This window comes from Sus scrofa, chromosome 8 (genome assembly GCF_054392235.1).
Source record: "Sus scrofa isolate SSC_HxYL_T2T_F1_AM1 chromosome 8, Sscrofa_HxYL_maternal_Yorkshire_Landrace_v2.0, whole genome shotgun sequence".
NCBI classification, from domain to species: domain Eukaryota; kingdom Metazoa; phylum Chordata; class Mammalia; order Artiodactyla; family Suidae; genus Sus; species Sus scrofa.
In genome coordinates this window covers 141,513,360-141,534,893 of record NC_139390.1, presented here as the reverse complement: position 1 = coordinate 141,534,893, position 21,534 = coordinate 141,513,360, and the positions used below count along the sequence as shown (strand labels likewise).

Genomic DNA, 21,534 nt, shown 5'->3' with positions numbered 1-21,534 from the left:
GGTCTGGTGTGACCTCATGCTGCCAGGGTCTGATCTCCTTGGGACTCTCTGCGGAGAGCTGTGGGTACTGAATATCCTTCTCAGAGTCAAGGCTCTTGATACCCTCTTCTACAATGTACTTCTTTAGGGAAAGGAATCTTTGACATATTTATGGGCCACAATTAAGGAACTTAAAACTTCCAAAGCAGTTCATAACAATGATTAATTTGGGACACATTAAAGATGCCCGACTAGCTTTGGTGAATCATTTTCTTGTGAAATCTGGCGCAGATTTGGGGGCTAAGCCACAGGAACTGTCTTTGACCAGATTTCTGGCTACGCTATTTCAACTGAATAGAAGAACGGGAGACTGCTGCAATCTGGTCCCTAAGCCAAGTGAAACGTCACTCACATAAAGCCAGCAATAAAGGTGTTGGACAGCGAGGGGGCTCCACCCCCGTATGCAGAGCTGGTCTCCCCCAACCACACCTTCTTGTGGGGTCTGGTCTCTTCAACAACCTACGGAGGAACAGGAAAGTCTCCACGGTAACTGCAAGCAAGCTGACCAAGGATGGTGTTGAAGATGAGCAGCATTCAAACCGTTTATACCTGGACCATCTGCCCAACATAGTTACAAAACACGTGCGCAGTCTTTTCGGTCTGGGTGTGGAAGGAATGTAAAGAGTCCCATTCTTATGGGCTGTAAAGGGTTCGTTCTACCGAAAGACTATTGGAAATACTTTTAAATTTCTACGCAGCGTACATAGGTAAGACCTGATGTTAGGGGAATCGAAGGTGAATAGGACCTAGTGCCTGAGTTCTAAAAATTGGAAAAACACATAAACTTCCATATACCTATAGAACTTAGGACTAACTGGACTACAAAATAAGGACTCTGGTTTTACCTTAAAAAGAAAAAAATATTATTACCTGGAAAATTTTTTGTGCAGATGAAATAAAAGTGTCCATTACGTCCGGATTTAGAAAATCTTCTTTGGTGGCATCTTGCCCATTCAAGTAGTAGCTAAATTATTCAGAAGAAAATAACAAACTTTACTTTCTGCTTCTAAGTTAATTGACCACCCTTGCCTTCTTTCTACCTCTTCCTACCCCTATGCTATTAAAAAAATATTTTTAAAGGCAGAACTTCTACTATGGAGAGGACAAAATGGAAGGGGACCAGTTACTCTGTTTTGAGAAGACACAGTCCCAAATACAGGTACCCGTGGCTCATCTCTTCTTTGGCAAGCGGATTGGTTTTAGCTACTTATCTGTTCCATGACTTAAATGATAGTGTGCCTCGATCTTACAGAAACCCCCACATTATTTAAAATGTTTAACTTTTTGCTTTATTAATATTAAAATCCCAGGACAATGCTGCTTGAGACACTGTTTGTTTCTTATCTGCACTATAAAGCCAATTAACACTAAAATGAAAAATTTTCAAAATTAGGTAATAAGTCAGAGTAGTATGAACAGTAGGAGACATACTTACTTAGTATGTAACTTAGTACTTACTTTCTTAGTATGAACAGTAGGAGACATACTTACTGATGCCATGTGACAGAATCAATCACTTTTCCCCCAGCCTTCAGGAAACTAGGGGAAAAAAAATTGTTATATTATCACTTAATCCTTACATGCACAACATATGCATAAGAGTTACTTTTCCGAGTACTGGTGATTACTTTGGGATAAGGCAATACAGACTTCCTAATTCTGATACAAATTTTATCATGGTGCCATTTGTCACAAAATCTTTGGTCTTCTGAGCCAATCACTGTTTCCTCTTTTGGTAAACCTTCAAGTCAGGCAGCAAATCGTTTAATATTAGGTGGTTTGTTGAGGAGTCTCCACCACAGGAAAATATTATTTTTAAGAAAAGTGGTTCTGCTTCCTCTCACTCTTACCTCTTCAGCATCTCAGCATTCTTTCGTCGAGGCTGGCTAATATCAGGACCATAGAGTTTTGCATTTTTGAAAGCTGATTTTCTTAGAAGTTTGTGCAAGTCAATAAAATCTTCTCCTAACTGAAATCCATCAATGTAAATACCAGCCTTCATCCGGAAACTGTTAGGTTCTGAAAGACAGCAATTCTCAAAATAATTGCTTACCTAGAAATTTTTTTTATTTAAAAGCAAACATAAAAGCAGCCTATAAAAGCAACAGAGCATTTTTTAAATTACAAAACTTAGAATTGAAAGTCAAGGAAAGTAAAAATCTCTAGTTATAAAGAATATATTCCCAGAAGGTATGTAACTGAGGTATGAGGAAGTAATAAAACAGTTTGAAACGAATAAGGGGGATATTAAACGAAAGAATATTCAAGAAATAATCTGTATCCGGTATTTAATAACCCAGCTTACTTAAAAAAGGGACTGTGTGGGGAGAAGACATTAAAAACTTATTTCTACAGTGTAATTAAAAGTCTCATTGAGAATATTTACTCACAGAGTATATGTGCCAGTGAGTCTGGAGGTAGCAAAGCTGAAGGGATGGGAGAGAGACATGGAGTGGGTCCGCCCCTCTTGCCGGGTTACCTTACCCTCCTCCTCCTCCCCGGAAACCAGACCTTCTCTTTGCAAAACGGGGCCCGCAGAAGGGGGACACAGGATGACATCACCCTTTTATCTTCCTTTGCAGAGCAGAAGGAAGTGGGAATGAGGAGAGTAGAAAAGCAGGGAGGGTAAGAATTGGTTCCCTTAGTTGCTGCAGTGAAGTTGTTGAGCAGCTTAGCTAAGATATGGTTGCCTCTGCCCTTCCTTCTGCTCTATTTTCAGTCCTTCACCTTGCCAGTTATCCTCAGCAAGCCCATCCCCAAACCTGCCGCTGGACTTTCTCAGAATAAATACCAGCATAGACATGCATCAGTTCCTTGCTTGCTCCCTACCTCTAGAGCAGAAGTCTCAAGAGAGCAGGGACCTCCTGCTTGAGCCAGATGGCCTGGGTTCCAATCCGAACTCCTCTGAGGTCCTCTAACAAATAATTGCCCAGCATCACACAGCTACTTAGCTAAGACCTTTGTGCCTCTTTGGTCACCTATGAAATGAAGACCGTACCTGTGTTCACCTCAGGGGGACTATAAAGATAACGAAGCTAATATTTCCTAAATGTTCACAACAGTGCCCGGAATAGAGCACATGCTCATCAGGTTGCTACATCTCACGTCTCATTTTGTCTTCGGTCCCGTTGGCTGATGTGTGAACAAAGCCCTGTAAATGTCTTTGAATGAATGTGGCTAATCATTAGCATTTTCCTTGGAGTGTGTAAGTTCCTTGCCAGAAAGAGTGAGGAAGGACACAGTCAAGGGGGGGATCCTGTGCCAGAAGGTCTGGCTCGAACCTATCCCGAGTGTGGGGTGGGGTTGCTGAGATTAACCAAATTGAGAAGAGAGGAAGGAAGGAAAGGTAAAGGCAACCTGCTTGAGTCCAGCCCACAAGCATGAGAGGCCTAAGTGGCCCTAAAGATCCCAAGGGAAAGTGGGAGCCAACGAGGTGTTCAGATGTAAAGGAAGCTGAAATTAGCAATAGGTTTTCAGATGCATAGAGGAGTTTTCTGCCACAAGCAATTCCAAACTCGCACTGTTGAGCACTTATGCAAATATTCCAAGGCAAAAGGTGTATTCGCTGACATTAAAAAGAAGCCCATAAATAGGAAGAAGTCATGCCAAGGGGAAATCTTATGAATGAAATGTTCCAGGGATGGGGGGATACTTACCATTGCCTAGTTCCCAAGAAATGTTATAATTCTTGGAAGCGCAGTAGTCCAGGAGCAACTGAGCGTTGGAACTGTCCCAGTGCAAATCTCTGGTTCGCAGTAAAGCATTTAGACCAAAGATCAAGTCCAGTCCTGAGCAATTAGCAAAAGTGTACAGCATATCCACTGAGCTTCCTGAAAGAAAAATGTTGCCATTTCACTCACAATGTGCCTTTATTTTGCTCAGCCCTTGAATCAGTCCCGTGAAGGCACCAGAGGCTTTGGTCTGGCACTTAGGTTTTGTTGAGGTGACCTCAGGCGAACTGAGGAGCTCAGTTGCAGCTCAGTGCTCCACATGCACTGGCCAGACTTTCATCAGTCAACACAAACGCCACTCTTTATGATCTAAATATCTCTGCTCACCGACTCAGTCACAAAAGAACTGGGCAAATGTAATTATATGTAAAATAGGTTTTTGAAAAATTCATGTACATAATTTATTGATTCAAAATAAGTGGAATTTTACATTAAAAAACTGGCCTAGGGCTCTGTTGGCTGAGGTTTCCAAACTGTGCCAAGGCCCCCTAGGGAGTGAATTCACTGGTCTGGTTTAGCACATTAAAAATACAGGACACCTAGTTAAATTTGAATTCAGATAAATAATAAATAATTTTTAGTGTGTGTCTTATAGGCAATATTTGGGAAATACCTACAGCAAAGAAATTGTTTATTTGAAATTAAATGTTAACCAGGTAACTCTCAGGGACACAGCAGGATCTTTTAAATTCGCAAGGGGTGAGTTCTGAACCCAACAAGTATCCATGAGGACATGGGTTCGATCCCTGGCCTCGCTCAGTGGGTTAAGGATCCGGCATTGCCATGAGCTGTGGTGTAGGTCGCAGGCGCGGCTCGGATCTGGCGTTGCTGTAACTGTGGTGTAGACCAGCGGCGACAGCTCCAATTGGACCCCTAGCCTGGGAACCTCCATATGCCTCTGGTGCAGCCCTAAAAAGACAGATAAATTAAGTAAATAAATTTACAGAGGACACGTCAGCATCTGTTGCACATGATGAGAATTATTACTATGAGGTTGTTTGGACCTAACAGCTTAATTGAAATTCTTAGGTATTTCTCTGGGGCTAGATGTGCTGTGAAAAAACAAATTACTGAGTCACGAATGGGCCATTAAAGCTTTGGAACTCTTGAACTCAGCCTTTTAACCATTGACTAGCTTTCTAATTCTTTTTGAGAGTGGCAACAGTGTATTTTTGAGTATCACCTTTAATTCAGTTATTATCTGCATAAATCCTGCTGATTTTAATGTTAGAATTATCTGTTACACAGAAATTCATTCTCCAACTCACCTAGGTTTCAAAAAAAACCTCTATCTGGCACACCTACACCCTTTTGCCTTAAAAGTAGCTTTGTTTCAGTTTTGTTTCTGAGTCTTCAGCCTGAATGACTTGGTCACCACAGCCGTGAAACCCTACATGTAATACTGCCCATCAAGGCGTACAGGCAGTAACCACACTAGCAAGTCATTTGAGGGGTTTTAAAATATTTGTTGTGTCACCCCCTTCCACAGAACTGCTGCCTGTCATCAAGGAGTTACAGACATCAGGTCTGAGAAACTCTCTGAGCCTTGGGCCCAGAGCTCCATGAGATCTTAGAGCCACAGAAGGGGACAGTGTGGACTTTTGGGATTATGGAGTCCTCCCCAAAGCCTCACCCCCATTTCTTCTGAGAACACTTGTCATCCAAAGAAATAGAGTGCGTTGCCCAATATCCCATGGCTTTTGGTGACAGTACCGCATTACCAGGCCTGTTACAAAGAGCCTTAGTCACAGCTCTGTGTTAGACGCATACTGCAAAGCGTGTTGTGCAAAGCATCAGGAATCACAGAGCTGAGCTCCGGGCCCCACGCTCCCGCTTACAGGCTGAATGATCAGGGGTGATCCTCTACCTTCATGAGCCTCAGCTGCAGACCTACACCCCATCATCCAGCTACCTCACAAAACTGAGCTGAAATAGCACATGTGAAAGTCCTTTGTTAACTGTAAAAAAAAAATCCTTACAGATGTAAAGCACTCTTTTTTTTTTTTTTTTTTTTTTTTTTGGTCTTTCTCTCCTGTGGCATTCCCAGGCTAGGGGTCTAATCGGAGCTGTAGCCGCCGGCCTACACCACAGCCACAGCAACGCTGGATCCTTAACCCACTGAGCAAGGGCAGGGATCGAACCCACAACCTCATGGTTCCTAGTCAGATTCGTTAACCACTGAGCCACGATGGGAGCTGTAAATGTAAAGCATTCTTGTTTCCTAGACCCTCTACAAAGATGGTGGCGTTTTCAAACAACCTGGAATGTTTGCATTTTAGTATTTATGCAGCTTATATTTTATGTTTTCTCTATTTCCTCATTTTCCACATACCCTTGGCATTTAAGTAGCTTAAAATTCTATTATATGCCATGGGTGTGGCTCTAAAAAGACAATGTAACAGTCACATCTCCTAGAATAAGGGCTGTGTATCACTTAGTTTAAATCCATTCTTAAAAATAAAACCCTCGCATGGAGTTCCTGCTGTGGTGCAATGGGATAGGCAGCAGGAGCACTGGGTCACAGGTTCGATCCCCGGCCAGGCACAGTGGGTTAAGGACCCACCATTGGCGAAGCTGCAGTGTAGGTCACAATTGCGGCTCAGATCTGATCCCTGGCTTGGGAAGTCTGTATGCCACAGGGTGGCCAAAAAAACAAAAACCAAAAAACCCACCCAGCCCATTCCACCTCAAAATGAAAATAAGAAAACTCCCAGCTTATTATCCAATTCCCAGTCATTATCCAGTCTCCTTATCTCTTAGTGTGTGAAAGGGCGGAAAGATCTCTGGGAAAGATAATCTCAATGACACATTAAACATTGGCACTCTTACGCTTTGTTTTTTGTTTATGTAAGTGTGTTCAAATCCATTGTGGGAGTGGAATGATGAAGAAAGGTGGGGAAGAAGGAGAGAAAAGAATTAGCTCCTTAAATATGATTGTTTTAATAAGGGAGCCCTCTGTTCTACAGTCACACCCATAATTATATCCTATTCCTGCCTGGACAGGTTTACAGTGTGAATTTACATTCTCATGACGAATACTTCGTCATCTACCCACGAGGAACTCACCATCCAATGGGCCTCGTAATTAGAAAGCCTACCTGTACCTTCTAGGACACCTGTTTTAAAGGGGCAGGCCATTAACGAAGCCGTTAATCCAGTAGACTCTTGCTGTCTCGTCCATCATATGATCTTCGCCAAGTTACTCAGGCACTACCATCCTCAGCCATGGATGCAGAACCATTTGTGGAGACACATGGCTTCTTAGACACTTAGGCCTCAAATGAGCTGGTGCTCAGACTAAACGCAGTGGATTTCTATCTATGTTTCTCAGTGATGCAGATTAAAATAGAAACGTTCAGACCAGATGCCAGATGTTTCCAAATACAGATAAACCATCTGTATTTGTCATACATTTTAGCCTTGTCAGCAGGGTGGCTGGAATGATACTGACCCAGCTACATAGTATAAGAAAGGCTTTCCCCTGGTGTGGAAAACTGTGAAGGCCCAAGTCCTAGAGGCAGGAGAAAGATGTTGAAAACCTATCGTCTGGGTTCCAGAAAGATCATATGAGGTAGCAAACATTTTTAAAGAAAAATTAGGAGGTTGGGATTAACATACGCATGCTACTATACATGAAATAGCTAAGTAAGAAGAAGGACCTACTGTATAGCACAGGGAAACCTACTCAATATTCTGTAATAACCTATATGGGAGGAGTTCCTGTTGTGGCTCAGTTGTTAACGAGTCCGACCAGGAACCATGAGGTTGCGGGTTTGATCCCTGGCCTTGCTCAGTGGGTTGAGGATCTGGCGTTGCCCTGAGCTGTGGTGTAGGTTGCAGATGTGGCTCGGATCCCTGCATTGCCATGGCTGTGGTGTAGGCCAGTGGCTACAGTTCAGATTGGACCCCTAGCCTGGGAACCTCCATATGCCACAGGAGCGGCCCAAGAAATGGCAAAAAGACAAAAAAAAAAAAAAAAAAAAAGCCCAAAAAATTAACCTATATGGGAAAAGAATATCAAAAGAAATGTACATATATGTATAATTGACTTACTTTGCTGTACACCTGAAACTAACACAACATTATGAGTCAGCTGAACTCCAAAAGAATTTTTTTTTTTTTTTGGTCTTTTTGCCTTTTCTAGGGCCACTCCCGCAGCATATGGAGGTTCCCAGACTAGGGGTCTAATCGGAGCTGTAGCCGCCAGCCTACACCACAGCCACAGCACCACCAGATCCGAGCCGCGTCTGCGACCTACACCACAACTCACAGTAACGCCAGATCCTCAGCCCACTGAGCAAGGCCAGGGATCCAACCCACAACCTCATGGTTCTTAGATTCGTTAACCACTGAGCTACTATGGGGACTCCAAAAAATTAAAAAACAAAACAAAACAAAACAAAAAAACAAAAAAAACATTCTGAGAAAAAAATTTTAAGGTAAATTGGCATATGTTTAAGATGACCAAATAAGCAATGGAAATCTATAGATGACCTGACGCCAGAGTCTTCTCTCAGCAGGCCTGTACTATAATGATGTATTACAAATGGGACCTTATGCTGTGGGTGTCTTGGACGTCTGTTATTCCTTTAATGGGATCCGAGAAGGCCCTGTCCTGCCAGATTCTGTTCAAACACAGATCATATTATTAAAGAGTGAGAGAGTTCCCCACCACTCCCTGCTTTAATATGCAAAAAATAGGAGTTCCTGTCATGGCTCAGCGGAAACGAATCTGACTAGCATCCATGAGGTCGAAGGTTCGATCCCTGGCCTTGCTCAGTGGGTTAAGGATCTGGCGTTGCCGCAAGCTGTGGTGTAGGCCAGTGGATATAGCTCTGATTCAACCCCTAACCTGGGAATCTCCATACGCTGTAGGTGTGACCCTAAAAAGACCAAAAAAAAAAAGCGAAACATAATTTAGAGGACTACGTTTTCTTTTGGCACATAACCTATTTTCTGATATCTTATGTGTTACTTTTTCCCTGTACCTTATAAATAAAAAACATAAAAATCCATTGTATACACTGAAATTCAGATAATGTAAGTAAAATCTCACAAAGATAAATAATTTACTGTTGGGAGTTCCCATTGTGGCACAGCAGAACCGAATCTGACTAGCATCCATGAAGTCGCAGGTTTGATCCCTGGCCTTGCTCAGTGGATTAAGGATCCAGTATTGCCAAGAGCTGTGGTATAGGTCACAGATGCAGCCTGGATCTGCAGTTTCTGTGGCTGTGGTGTAGGCCAGCAGCCATAGCTCCAATTCAGCCCCTAGCCTGGGAACCTCCATATGCTGTGGCTGACTAGCATCCATGAGGTCGCAGGTTCGATCCCTGGCCTTGCTCAGTGGGTTAAGGATCTGGCAAAAAAAAAAAAAAAAAAAAAAAAAAAAATTTATTGTCAATGTATTCTTAGAAATGTTGACTCACCCCATTTAACTTCAAGATCATTTATTTTTCAAAAGTCAAAAGAAGACAGTGTAGAGTGTTTGAGTGTGTTATTTCCTTAACTGACATCTGGGGCAGTATCATCCCTTAGCTGGGTATGAAACATTGACTTTCAGATAAAAATATATTTAATTGTTAGATAAGGATTGCTTATTTCAGTTGTTTTAAAACCCTGCATGACAATATCCCATTGAAACAATGGAAAACAGTTTCTGTGAATGGAAATACATTCCTGGTTAATTGAGCCTAGTCCTGTGTTTTCAAAGCCACAGGGGAAAGAAAATGAGAAAACTGGCTTGATGGCCAAGACGGTGTGGTTATTACACCCAGGACTGCCCTGCCTCAGGGTTTACACCCCATCACAGGGGCTGCTTCTGGGAGGGGAGACGGCGTGGACGGCGTGGACAATGAGGTGCGAGTGGCTTTTGCACCTTACTCTTCCCCCTTTTGTCTTGTACCCTTCCACAAGGAAGGCATCCACGCCTTCCTTGCCGTCCTCCTTCTTCCAAGTAGTAAAGGTCATTATCATCTTTGAATGAATGAGTCTGTACTTTACTCATGGCTAGTGGGCAAAGTCAGGTGAAGGGAAAAAACCCCGAAGTTTGGGGTTCAAGAGTGCCCATTAACCCTGACTAACATTTGAGGATTATGCAGCTTTACACAACTGCTCTAGAGCTTATTAGATTCAAGGCCAAGTTCAAGCCATCCAAATATTTGAGGGACTGGGACCACCCCCACAGGGGGCCTTTCATTTCTTACTTGAGTAGGTGCTGTTCTTGAATTGTTTCTGATGCTGTTCTCTGAGCAGCAGTTGCTCCTGGAAGGGCCATTCCAACTGCAGCCTCTTTTCCACGTCAGAAGGGATGGATCCAGATTTGCAAACATCTGCAAATGGAATAAATCATTGAGAGTCTATTTTCACAATGATAAGGTTGAAATCCCATGCACTTATTATTAATTATTATTTACTAGCTAATTAAAAAGCAGGAAATTGAGTTTCTGGTTGTTAGGTGTGAGAGCAGAGAAAGGTATATTCTTTTACACAGGTCAAATTTGCTGGCTGACCAAGCACCACCAAAAAACAACCAAAAGGCAGATTTCCTAAAAATCATTGGGCATATACTGGGTGCAGACACACTGGTTATAACTTCAAGTTATTTAACAGTCCAGAAGGCATGAAACATGAAATTATTAGAGAACCTCACTAGAAAACAAAACAAAACAAAAAACACAGTTCTCTTGAGGTTCGCTTCCAACATACGTAGAAAGTGGTTCTGCACGGACTGCATCTGCTTTGTGGTGATTTCCTCTTGTCAAAATGTCAGGACAGGGAGGGTCGATTCCTTCAAATTTGGTATCATCAAAGCTCCTGGGACCACAGCATGCACGCTGGGACAAGCCCACCACAACCCTGTCAGGCGGACTGTGCTTCTTTATCACAAGGCGGCAGGGCTGCCGGCGCGGGCTGCCGGGACTGGCTGACCCCCCAGTGACTTCCTTTCTGGGAAGCGGCACGTTCTGGCTCCCTGGCCTCATCCATCTCAGAGCTCACAAAGGATGTTTCAGAAGCACTGGGATGGTCCCAGTGATCCCCCTCCCCCCAGCAGGAAGAAAACTGGTGAGCAAAGGACAGTTTCCTGTCTAAACTTATGGGACCTTTTGAACGCATATGACTGGTGAGAAAGGGCCAAGCCTAAACATATCCCATTGTGTTATTCCAAGAAAACCCTCTTGGCTTTTGTTCATTTTTTCTAATTACTGTCTTATCAGCTTTGGCCCAGTTGCTGATGAACTGTTCTAAACACTTCCTAACTGCCAAAAATGAACAGAAAGGGAGTTCCCGTCGTGGCTCAGTGGAAACGAACCCAACTAAGAACCATGGGGTTAAGGGTTTGATCCCTGGCCTCGCTCAGTGGGTTAAGGATCCAGCGTTGCCGTGAGCTGTGGTGTAGGTTGAGGCTGTGGCTCGGATCCTGAGTTGCTGTGGCTGTGGTATAGGCTGGCAGCTGTAGCTCTGATTAGGCTCCTAGCTTGGGAACCTCCATGTGCCTCAGGTGCAGTCCTGAAAAGTGGGAAAAAAAAAAAAAAAAAGAAAAGAAACAGAAGGAAAATACATAATATATAAAATAATGAGGGAGTTCCCACTGTGGCTCATTGGGTTATGAATCCAACTAGTATCCATGAGGATTTTGGTTCAATCCCTGGCCTCACTCAGTGGGTTAAGGATCAGGCATTGCCATGAGCTATAGTGTAGATTGCAGACGAGGCTAGACCCCATGTTGCTGGGGCTGTGGTGTAGGCCTGCAGCTGCAGCTCCAGTTCAACCCCTAGCCAGGAAACTCCCATATGCCACAGATGTGGCCCTAAAAAAAAAAAAAGAAATATTGTTCATTAATATATACATCATACGTACATTTTTGTTATTCAGGGATGTATATGGTATTTTTAATACTTGTTAAGACAATGATTTAGCTTTTGTTTCATGTCTGTACAGCATTTACAAAAGACATAGGTCAAATCCTCTTGACTCCCTAGTATGTTTCTTGGATGAAGCCCACAGACTCCCAATGTCAGAAGCACCTGAGGAGCTCAGTAAACTTGTAACCTGAGGTTGGAGCCCAGGAATCCAAGTATTGACTTTTGTATAGTCAATAAAGTTTGAGAACCACCAACAAATCAAGTCTTAAAACCCATTCGTAGAAGCAAAGCTTATCTCCAGGTTCCCTTGGTGTACCTTTCAGCCACATTCTGTTTTGAGAACAAACGGGTTTCCATTGAGTGCTGTGTCTTCCGCAGGAAATACTCTCCTTGGTTTGGTGCATTTCTACCCATAGGCCCCTTTAGGGCAGCTCTGTCCTTCAGCTACAGTCGTCGCTCTGTTTACAGTACAACTACCTCTCAGTTATGCCCAGCACCCCCCAGTCCCTCGCAAGGCCTCGCATTCATGAAAAGTCAGGAGGAGGAAACCTGTCCGCTGCTTCCTCCTTTTGTGTCCGTGTCTTACCAGGTCCCCTGGGAACCCTTCATCGTTCCTAACTGTCAGACGGGAACACTTCTCTGAGAATGCTCATGACCAACTCAAGTTAATTCAGATAAATGTTCATCTTTAAGAAGTCTCACCCCAGTTGACGTCAGATTTCCAGTAATGTCTCTCCTCAGAGGTTGGTTCTTTCTTGGGATCAAAAATGAGAAAGTCCGACTTGGTGCCGCCAAATCTCAGGTATGCGGGAGACAAACCTCTGGCCAGAGTGCGAAGCTTTGGAGAGCTGTTGGGAAGACAAGCAAGAAATTCACATCCTTTTTTCCAAGACGATTCAGTCAAACAGGTTTCCCCCCTCGTCTCTCGGTGGACCCATTTCTCAGCGTCTGGCTGTTGAGGCCGTGGAGGGAGAAGTCACAGCGCTCTCTGGGAGCACGTGTCACTCGGAATCTTCCTCCTGGCAAGGCCGCTCTTCCGGGCACCTGAAGGCACCTTGGCGATCTGACTCAGGCAAGAGCTTACATTTCCATTGGACAAGTAGGATCGAGTTCCGTACTTTCAAAAACCTCACGACCTTTTGTGATGGATAGAGGAAGTGAGGTAAGAGTGGAAACTACAGGAAAGATGACTCTGTGCTTCGTTGAAAAATAGATTGGCTTCAAAAATATGTGTTCCTGGAGAAGTTCATAAATGACTTGAGTCTTCCTCCTTTTCCCGATCAACCCCCACCCCCACCCCAAGGAATACCGCCTTTAAAATTTAAGTCAAGTGACTCAGAATGATGCACGATTCTAATTCCGACCCGCTTAGGACACTTCCAGTTAGAGCAAATTCTAAATGCATATCTCATCCAGCCAAAAGTGCACCTGACAGGTGCCTATTGTGTGCTCGGAATGGTATTTGCTACATGGAATGCTACAGAATGGAATTAGAATGACTTGTAATTCCTTCTCTCAGATGGATGAGCAAAACTGAGAAAACAGAAAACCCAAGTTACAGGGACACCTGCCATGTATTTCTGAAGACTCATACATGAGATCCTGGCCACATGACTCTCAGGAAACCGTGGTTCACATGGAACCAATGCTGTGTCGTTCTCAAAATGGTCCCATTAATTAGTTTATGTGTGAGTTTATTTTAAATTGGAAAATTATGCCAGGAGGACTAATTGGCAATAGTTCCTGACGTCCTAGGAATTAAAGACGTGAGCTAAAGTTTAAAATTTTAATGTGTGCTCCTGTTTTAACTATGTATAGTGCCATGCAAAATTTTTGAAAAACTTCTTTATTTTTGCTTAGGAAGGAGAAATTAAAAGGTGGAAATTGACCAAAAGATATGTGTCCTGCATTAAAAATTTCAGCAATTCCTCCCACCACTTTTTCTTTTGTTTGTAACATGAAAGCGTTTTTCTATACTCCCTAGGCATTTTTTGCCTTCATGAGCCTCTTCCTCCATAAAAAATTTAAATTATATTTTATGATGATATTTATGTAAGGAAAAATATGTTAATATTATCTATTAAAAGTTTTCTTTGACCTAAAAGTTCATTTTCTTTGAATCTTAAAAGAACTTTTTTTTTTTTTTTTTTTTTTAGGGCCCCACCCACAGCATATGGAAGTTCCCAGGCTAGGGATCTAATCAAAGCTACAGCTGCTGGCCTTATCCACAGCCACAGCAACGCAGGATCCGAGCCACATCTGCAACCTACACCACAGCTCATAGCAACTCCAGATCCTTAACCCACTGGGCGAGGCCAGGGATCAAACCCGAATCCTCATGGATACTAGTCGGATTTGTTTCTGCTGCACCACACTTGGAGCTCCCAGAACTTGAAAGGGCCCCTGAACTCATTGTGGGTCCCGGCACAAGGAAACGCAAGTCTCTTAGACTTGACTGAAATAGCTCACAGCACCAAAGGACACTGGGAAGGATGAGATCTGCCGTGAAATCCTCAGAACCTCTTGAAAATAAATGGAAATGCCAGCGTAGACCAAATAAGACTTCAGAAGAAAGCCCTTTCCTCTTTGCTACAAACTGAAGTAAAACGAAACTCTAGGAAGGGGGACTAGCACATGACTCTTTAATGGGTACAGCGTTTCAGTTTGGCAAGATGAAAAATTCTGAGATGGTTGGTGGCGATGGCTGCATAGAACTCTGCATCTTAAATAACCACAACTCATATTGTGGTTGCCACAACGAAAGAAACAACCTGTAGACATGTTATGATTTCAATGATGACAGTAACACACATACGTAGGAGACAACAGTAGTCATTTTTATGTGGCAAGACGGAAGATAGACTCTTTTCTATTGCTTTTATGTATTTACATGTTTTCTGTAACAAGCACATAATATTTTAATTCGTGCAAGGTGATTTCATGTTTCTTTTTTTCTTCTTTTTTTTCTTTTTCATGGCTACACCTGTGGCATATTGAAGTTCCTGGGCTAGGGGATGAATCGGAGCTGCAGCTGCCAGCCTACAACCACAGCCACAGCAACACCGAACCTGAGCTGCATCTGTGACCTACACCACTGCTCATGGCAATGCCAGATCCTTAACCCACTGAGAGAAGCCAGGGATAGAACCCGCAACCTCATGGTTCCTAGTCGGATTTGTTTCCGCTGTGCCACAACGGTAACTCCTTATGTGAGGTTCTTAACCCGCTGAGCCCTAGTGGGAGCTCTTCTTTTTCAGTTTTTTAAGAATAGGTGAAAAACCAAGATTCACTTAAAAGAGACATAGCTATCCATTAATTTATCCAATAAATATTCATTGCAGGCCCACTCTGTGTCAGGCGTCATCCGAGTTGCTGGGGATACCACAGCAAACAATACAGAGATAGCTGCTGATCTCTTATAGTGTATAGTCTAGTGATATATGTGAACAAGTAAGTAGGCAATTCCAAAGGGAATCCTAACCCAGACTTCGCCCTGGGGGTAGGGGTGGTTAGAGGTTTTCAGGGAAGTTAGACATTCAATAGGAATAAATCTTACCGAGATCAAAGAAAGTGTTCCAGGTGTAGGGAAAAGTCTGTGCAAACACTAGAGGCAGAAGAAGGGGACATGGCAGCCCTGAAGAGCTCGAGTATAGCTGGAGCCGAGCGACTGGGGACATGGGCTTGCAGGGAGAGGACAGACCGGGGAGCAAGCAGGACCCTATCGACAGGGGCTTATATGCCACCAGGTCCAGGAGTTCCAGCTTTCTCTGAGGGCAATGGGGAGCCACAGAAGGATTTAAAGCAGTGGAGTGACCTCATCAGACTTTTATTTAAGAAAAGAACCTCGGGCTGCAGGTGAATAACTGAACAGAAGGACCAAGACTGTGGGCACATTAAAATGTAAACAGAAGGTGATGAGCTGAGGTAAGGTAACAAGAGTGGAGATGAAGAGAGGTGGATAAGTTCAAACACGTGGAAATGGAAAGGCCAGACCAGGTGTTTAACTGGATGTTCAGTAAGAATCTAAGATTACCCCTGGGAAGCATCTTGGAAGATGTCATTTGCTGAGCTGAAGAACAGGTGATAGACTGGAGATGGGGATGAAGCCAGGGCGGGGTATAGAATTTGGGATGCCAGTGGAACACCAAAACACAGGCCCATCGGGCCCTTGGCCGTGGGTGCCCGGAGCTTAGGAGACACACGTAGGCGAGGTGTAGAACGGAGCGTCCTCAGTCTCCAAGCCAGTGTCTAGTTAACCCCTAGCCCACAGGTGCAGAGATGCGGCCCTAAAACTGAGTCACTCCAGGCTGGCCCCCTTCCTGCTTTGGATCCACCGTCAGCCACTGACTCTTGTCCTTGATTTGGGCTTTGCTTGTGTTTGATGGTAGAGGAAGCGCACCGAGGTCTGTGCAGCTGGTGTTCTCTGGGAGAGGAAGGGAAAACAAGCAGGAAGGCGTTGTGGTACCACACGACGTCACATACCTGAGAAGCAGAGCCCGGTTCCCCCGGAGCGGTGACTGCAGCACCTCAGGGCACTCTCGACCACATTAGGCTGCCTTTATTTTCTTCGAAGCGTTCCCCACTCTCTGAAATCAGCTTCCTTGCTTGTTTCCTTGGTTTACCGTCTTAGTCCTCAGCCCTGAACTAAGCTCTGTGAAAGCAGCGATTGTCTGGCTCATCAGCATCTTCTCAACACCTGGATGAGTGCCTGGCACACAGCTGGTGCTCAATAAGCATTTCTTAAGTGAATGAACGGTCGTGTCCAGCTTGACAAAAGGGCAAGTGGGGCCTGTCAAAGGCTGTTTTCGGAACAAAATTAAAACCCAATGCTGCGGCTCCTGCCAAGCAAAGGAAATCTCATGTTTTCAAAGTATTTGTATTAAGGACCTTTTTGTTTGTCTCCTTTGCGATGGACTAGTTTCTTATTTTGAGAATACAGTATTCACGCTCTCTGACAAAAACCAGGGTTAAAGCAGCTGCAAACTTGTCATAAAAACAAAACTGATCAAAGGTACAGTATTTCTATTTTATACAGGAAAAAGGGGGGTATCCACCCACCATCACCACAATGACGTGGAAATAACAAAAGAACACAAAAGCAGCTGCAGGTATTCTGTTTCTAGAACAGTGTGTCAGGGGAAAGAAACATCTGCAGGTATTTTTATTCTCCCTTACGTGTAAAAATAAGCTGCTTATCCCTGACACAGAAGCAAAGGTGTGTTGGAGCCAGCGCCTTGTACTGGCTCCCATCAGCTTGTGAGAGCCAACAGCTACGTTTTGAGAACCAGTTGTTAAACTGTTGGCAATTGGCAATCAGCCATGGCGGGAGTATTTATATTACAAAAATCAGGAAAAAAGCATCCATCAGTCTCCTCTCCTCCCAGAGAACCAGTTGTGAGAGGCATCTGCTGCCCGCCCCCGCCCCCGCCCCACCGCATGAACAGTGATTCAAGCCATGGAAGTGGATACAACCAACCACTTGGGAGATGATGTGAAATGAAAAAGAAAGCCTAGGTCAGAAGTCTGAGGAACCTCGGCATTGAAGGCAAACTAGAGGGAGAGATGGAGTATCGTTAGAGAGGTAGGGGAAGGCCTCAGAAAAGGAAGTGACGCAGATCTGAGGGGATGAGAAAGTGTTTCAGTCGTCAACCTTGCCAAATGCCTCTGTGTTAGTTTGCTGGAGTGCAGGCACAAAGTACCGCAAACTGGGTGGCTTAAACAATGGAAACGTATTGTCTTATACTTCTGGTGTTTGTTGGAGGCTAGAAATCTGGTGTTTGTTGACAGGGCCATGCTCCCTCTGCAGGTACCAGGGAAGGGTCTGCTCTGGCCTTTGTCCTAGATTCTGGCAGTTCCTTGTAGCGGTATAACTCCAGTCTGCACACGGCGTTCCCTGTGTGTGCAGGTTTGTCTCCCAATTTCCCCTTCTTATAGGGTCATTGGTCATATTGGATGGGTGCCTGCTCCATCCGTATGACCAATTCTTTGTTTTATTATTATTACTCAAATGCATTTATCACATCTGTAATTGTATAATGATCATCACAACCCAATTTCACAGGATTTCCATCCCACAGCCCAAGCACATCCCCCCACCCCCCAAACTGTCTCCTCCGGAGACCATAAGTTTTTCAATGTCTGTGAGTCAGCATCTGTTCTGCAAGAAGTTCCGTCTGTCCTTTTTTCAGATTCCACACATCAGTGAAAGCATTGGACGTTGGTATCTCATTGTATGGCTGACTCTACTTAGCGTGATAATTTCTAGGTCCATCCATGTTGCTAAAAATGCCCCATATGACCAATTCTTAACTAATTACTGTCTGCAATGACCCCATTTCCAAATGAGGTCATACAGAGGTAGCAAGGATTAGGGCTTCAACATATGGAGTCAGTGGGGACCTCGAGACATTCAACTCATAATAGAGACAAACAAGATAAAGATTGAAAAGTATTCATTGGATTTCACAATAAAAAGAAGGTCACTGATGATGCTGGGGAAATTGATCTTATGACGCAATGACAGGGACGTCGTAAAGGCGGGACACGCAGGGAATGGGCAGTAAGCAGGGCTGCAAAGAAGAGGACAAAGAGGGCAGTTATTTCAGAGGCGCAGGAGCTGGGAGGTGTTTGCAATGGGAAAGACTCGAGGATGTTTCTACGCTGAGAAGAAGGAGCCAGTACAGGGAAGAAGTAAAAGATACAGGAACAAGAAGAGATGGTTGTTAGAGCAAAGTCCTTGGGGAGGCGGAAGGGGACAGGATCCCCAGCAGAGCCAGAAGAACTGGCCTGAGAAGAGAGAAAAGAAGCCATGCTATGTCTGCAGGTTTGATGGCAGGAAGAAAAAGAAGTTCCTGTTTAGTGACTTCATTTTCTTTAGGAAACAGAAATGGGGTCAAAGGCTAAGAGTGATGACGTAGAGGTGGGATCAGAGTGTGATGGAGATGGAAGAACGGGAAGGAAATGGACTACAGAGAGGCAGTGAACAGCATTAAGGGCCAAGGAAGTCTGGAGGCCAGGAGTTTATAGTCCACCATCGGTCTGTGTGGCTGAGAGAGGCCCCTCAACCCACAGGAGCGTAGTAGCCCCGCTATGTAGGGCAGCCACTACAACTGGAAGCAGAAGCAAATACTATAAGTGATTTATTAATATGCCTGACAATTCACAGTTCGATGATGTGTTCCATTTCCAGACTGTGGCCACCTTATAAATTCCCAAGAGGGAAAATATAGTTAGACTAAGCTAGGTTTGGGTTTTAGCAAGAAGGAAAAATGGGGCAGGAGATTGAGGATATTATCATAAGAAAGAGTCATGGGATAAATCAAGAGCCCAAATCAGCTGTGGGAGAAGTGGGAAAAGGAAGAACCTGGAAGTGGAGGGACTTAACAAACCATTGTGGTGGGATCCACAGAGTAAAAAAGCTAAGAGGCTAAGGAGTGTAGTCCAAGAATGGGACATTTTAATTTAAGACACCAGATGCTGAAAGCTTCTTAGTGGTAGAAAGTCAAGGCATGGCTGTGCCCCTGTGGCTGATTTGGAATGAAATGGTGTGTGTGAGTAAGCTGGCTCTCCCCAGAAAGTACCCTAATTTTTTGCATTTGCCAATTTCTATGGTGTAAATTTTTGCATCAAGGCTGATTTCAAGACAGCGGTGTTGACGTCACTGAGTGCGGAGCTGGGAAGAGGGGCACACAGTTCCCAAGCTGGTGGAAGCTGGTTCCAGCAAAACACTGGAAGATTATTAGAAATATGGGTGTGAAGAAACGAGAGCGTATTCAGTGGACTAGGAGTCATCTAGGACGAGGACGGGACGCGGGAGTGCAGAGGAAACGGCGCGGTCACTGCCGGTCTCCAGTCAGTAAGGAGGAGTAAGAGGGCAGCAGAGGCGGTGGCAGGAGCTGGGGAGAAGAGCCAGGCGTGGAGGCAGCGAACCTCGCATGGGCCGGGACAGCCATCTCGAGCATGGACCAGGTTATCCAAACCGAGTTACCCAGAGTTTCAGACACTGCATGGATTATTTCACTTGGTTCCCAACAACCCAATGAGGTTACATACCATTATTATCCTCATTTTATAGAGAAGGAACCTGAACAAAAGGGGGCCAGGTAATTTGACCAAGGTAACAAGCCAACGGGGATTTGAACCACAGCAATCTGGAGTCCAAACCAATGGGCAGTTATCTAGAAGCTGCGCTGGGGAAAGGAAGGGCTGCGGTGTGGACCAGTGCACACAACTTCTCCTCCAAAGGGCTACTTCAGAGAAGTAGGCACGTCTCCTCTCCACGCGGTGGAGGCAGGAATGTTCTGAGGGGATGGAGCCGGGTACCGAGCCAAGGGCTCCAGGCTGCACAACGAAAGGGAGGGAGGGAAGGCAACGGTGAACACTGTTCCATCAGGGGGAGAGCGGGCCTTAGGGGTCAGAAAAATCAGAGCCTATGGCTTGTGACCGTTCTCAGTTCTGTTTCTCTGGCTGTGGTTCTTTCTCTCAGCAACAGGCCCGCAGAGGGCCTGAAGAGATTTTCAACGTCCGTTACCAAAACATGCATTTGACATTGGTAATAAGTGCTTTTCCCCATATAGAAAGCAACTTTGTCAGTGAAGATGTAGGAATCTGATTCTTGAACGTTACTAATAATAGATATTTTTTGAATTGAAAAAAGGGTGAGCTTTACTGAAACAGGCAAATCCTCATGACAGGCGAGCACAGCCGCATTATTACTGCAAGTTGCCGTGTGGCACCCCTGGTTCGGCTCTGTAGTACCCACTTCTGCCATTGATCCGGGGTTCTAGCTTTTACCTTGAATTAGTGAACATGCTTGTGTGTGTGTCTTGATGAAAATATGGCTGGACTGTCAAGATGGTGACCACTAGCCACAGGTGGCTGGCCCTTAGGTGTGGCCACTCGGAGCTGAGATATGCTGTGAGTATAAAGTATATAGACGCTTCGAAAAAGAATGGGAAATAGCTCGTTAGTATTTCACATGGACTACATAATAAATGATAATAATTTGAATATTTTGTGCTAAGGAGAATATATTATTAAAATTAATTCACTTTTTTTTTAAACCTTTTTTAACATGGCCACTAGAAAACTTTAACTGACACTCTGTAGCTTGCACAGGAGGCCCACATTCTCTCTCTGTTGAGCCCTGATCCTTCCATCTTCGAGGGCGAGGCTTCTGAGAGCCCTGCACACAGTCGGGTTTAGAAAGTTTTGACTGGGTTGTGGACGAGGGCACCTGAAAAGGAGCTCTTTTCTGATTCTCGACTGTTCTCTGACTAGCCCTTAACTGCCGTGTGTGCCACGTTCTCTAATCGTGTATGTGCGGAAAAAACCAAAACAAAACACCCAAACCAAAAGCATATTTGTCTGCCATCATGGGAAACCAGAGCCATGGCATCTGATTGAATTTGCTTAGGCTTTTTTTTTTTTTTAGCCGCCCCAAGTTCCTGAGCCAGGGTTTAGATCTGAGCCACAGTCTCAACTGAGGCTAAAACTGCAGAAGATCCTTAACCCACTATGCCAGGAGGAGGATTGAACCTGAGTCCCAGCACTGCCAAGATGCTGCTGATTCCATTGCACCACCGTGGGAACTCCAGGCCTCTTTTAAAAATTTTTTTTTTTTTTTGCTATTTCTTTGGGCCACTCCTGCGGCATGTGGAGGTTCCCAGGCTAGGGTTAGAATTGGAGCTGTAGCCACTGGCCTGCGCCAGAGCCACAGCAACGCGGGATCCGAGCCGCGTCTGCAACCTACACCACAGCTCACGGCAACGCCGGATCCTTAACCCACTGAGCAAGGGCAGGGACCGAACCCGCAACCTCATGGTTCCTAGTCGGATTCATTAACCATTGTGCCACGACAGGAACTCCTAAAATTTTTTTTAAATGTATTTGTTTTTCAC

At 44.5% G+C, this 21,534-nt stretch overlaps 1 protein-coding gene and 1 long non-coding RNA gene across 12 annotated transcripts in view; one reads left to right on the top strand and one right to left on the bottom strand.

The window, feature by feature from the left end:
- Positions 1 to 21,534, top strand: part of LOC102167078 (uncharacterized) — a 95,288-nt gene that overhangs the window by 22,604 nt on the left and 51,150 nt on the right. Inside the window, exon 5 of one of the 8 annotated variants that reach the window (XR_001304094.3) lies at positions 12,225 to 14,402. The exons of 4 other annotated variants lie outside the window; for them this stretch is intronic. This is a non-coding gene — a long non-coding RNA (uncharacterized LOC102167078). Of the gene's footprint in view, positions 1 to 270; positions 4,895 to 12,224; positions 14,403 to 21,534 lie in introns of those variants that run through there. 3 more of the 8 variants (XR_014813479.1, XR_001304090.3, XR_014813478.1) reach the window with 3 other exon arrangements.
- HPSE (heparanase) overlaps positions 1 to 21,534 on the bottom strand; it is a 38,711-nt gene that overhangs the window by 13,060 nt on the left and 4,117 nt on the right. The window contains exons 2-9 of one of the 4 annotated variants that reach the window (XM_084970661.1): positions 12,338 to 12,483; positions 9,977 to 10,102; positions 8,844 to 9,129; positions 3,696 to 3,869; positions 1,890 to 2,058; positions 1,531 to 1,578; positions 910 to 1,003; positions 392 to 498 (exon numbers count right to left, since the gene is read on the bottom strand). In XM_084970661.1, the coding sequence (XP_084826787.1) occupies positions 392 to 498; positions 910 to 1,003; positions 1,531 to 1,578; positions 1,890 to 2,058; positions 3,696 to 3,869; positions 8,844 to 9,129; positions 9,977 to 10,102 (1,004 nt within the window). In that variant the 5' untranslated portion in view covers positions 12,338 to 12,483. 4 annotated transcript variants of the gene reach the window in all.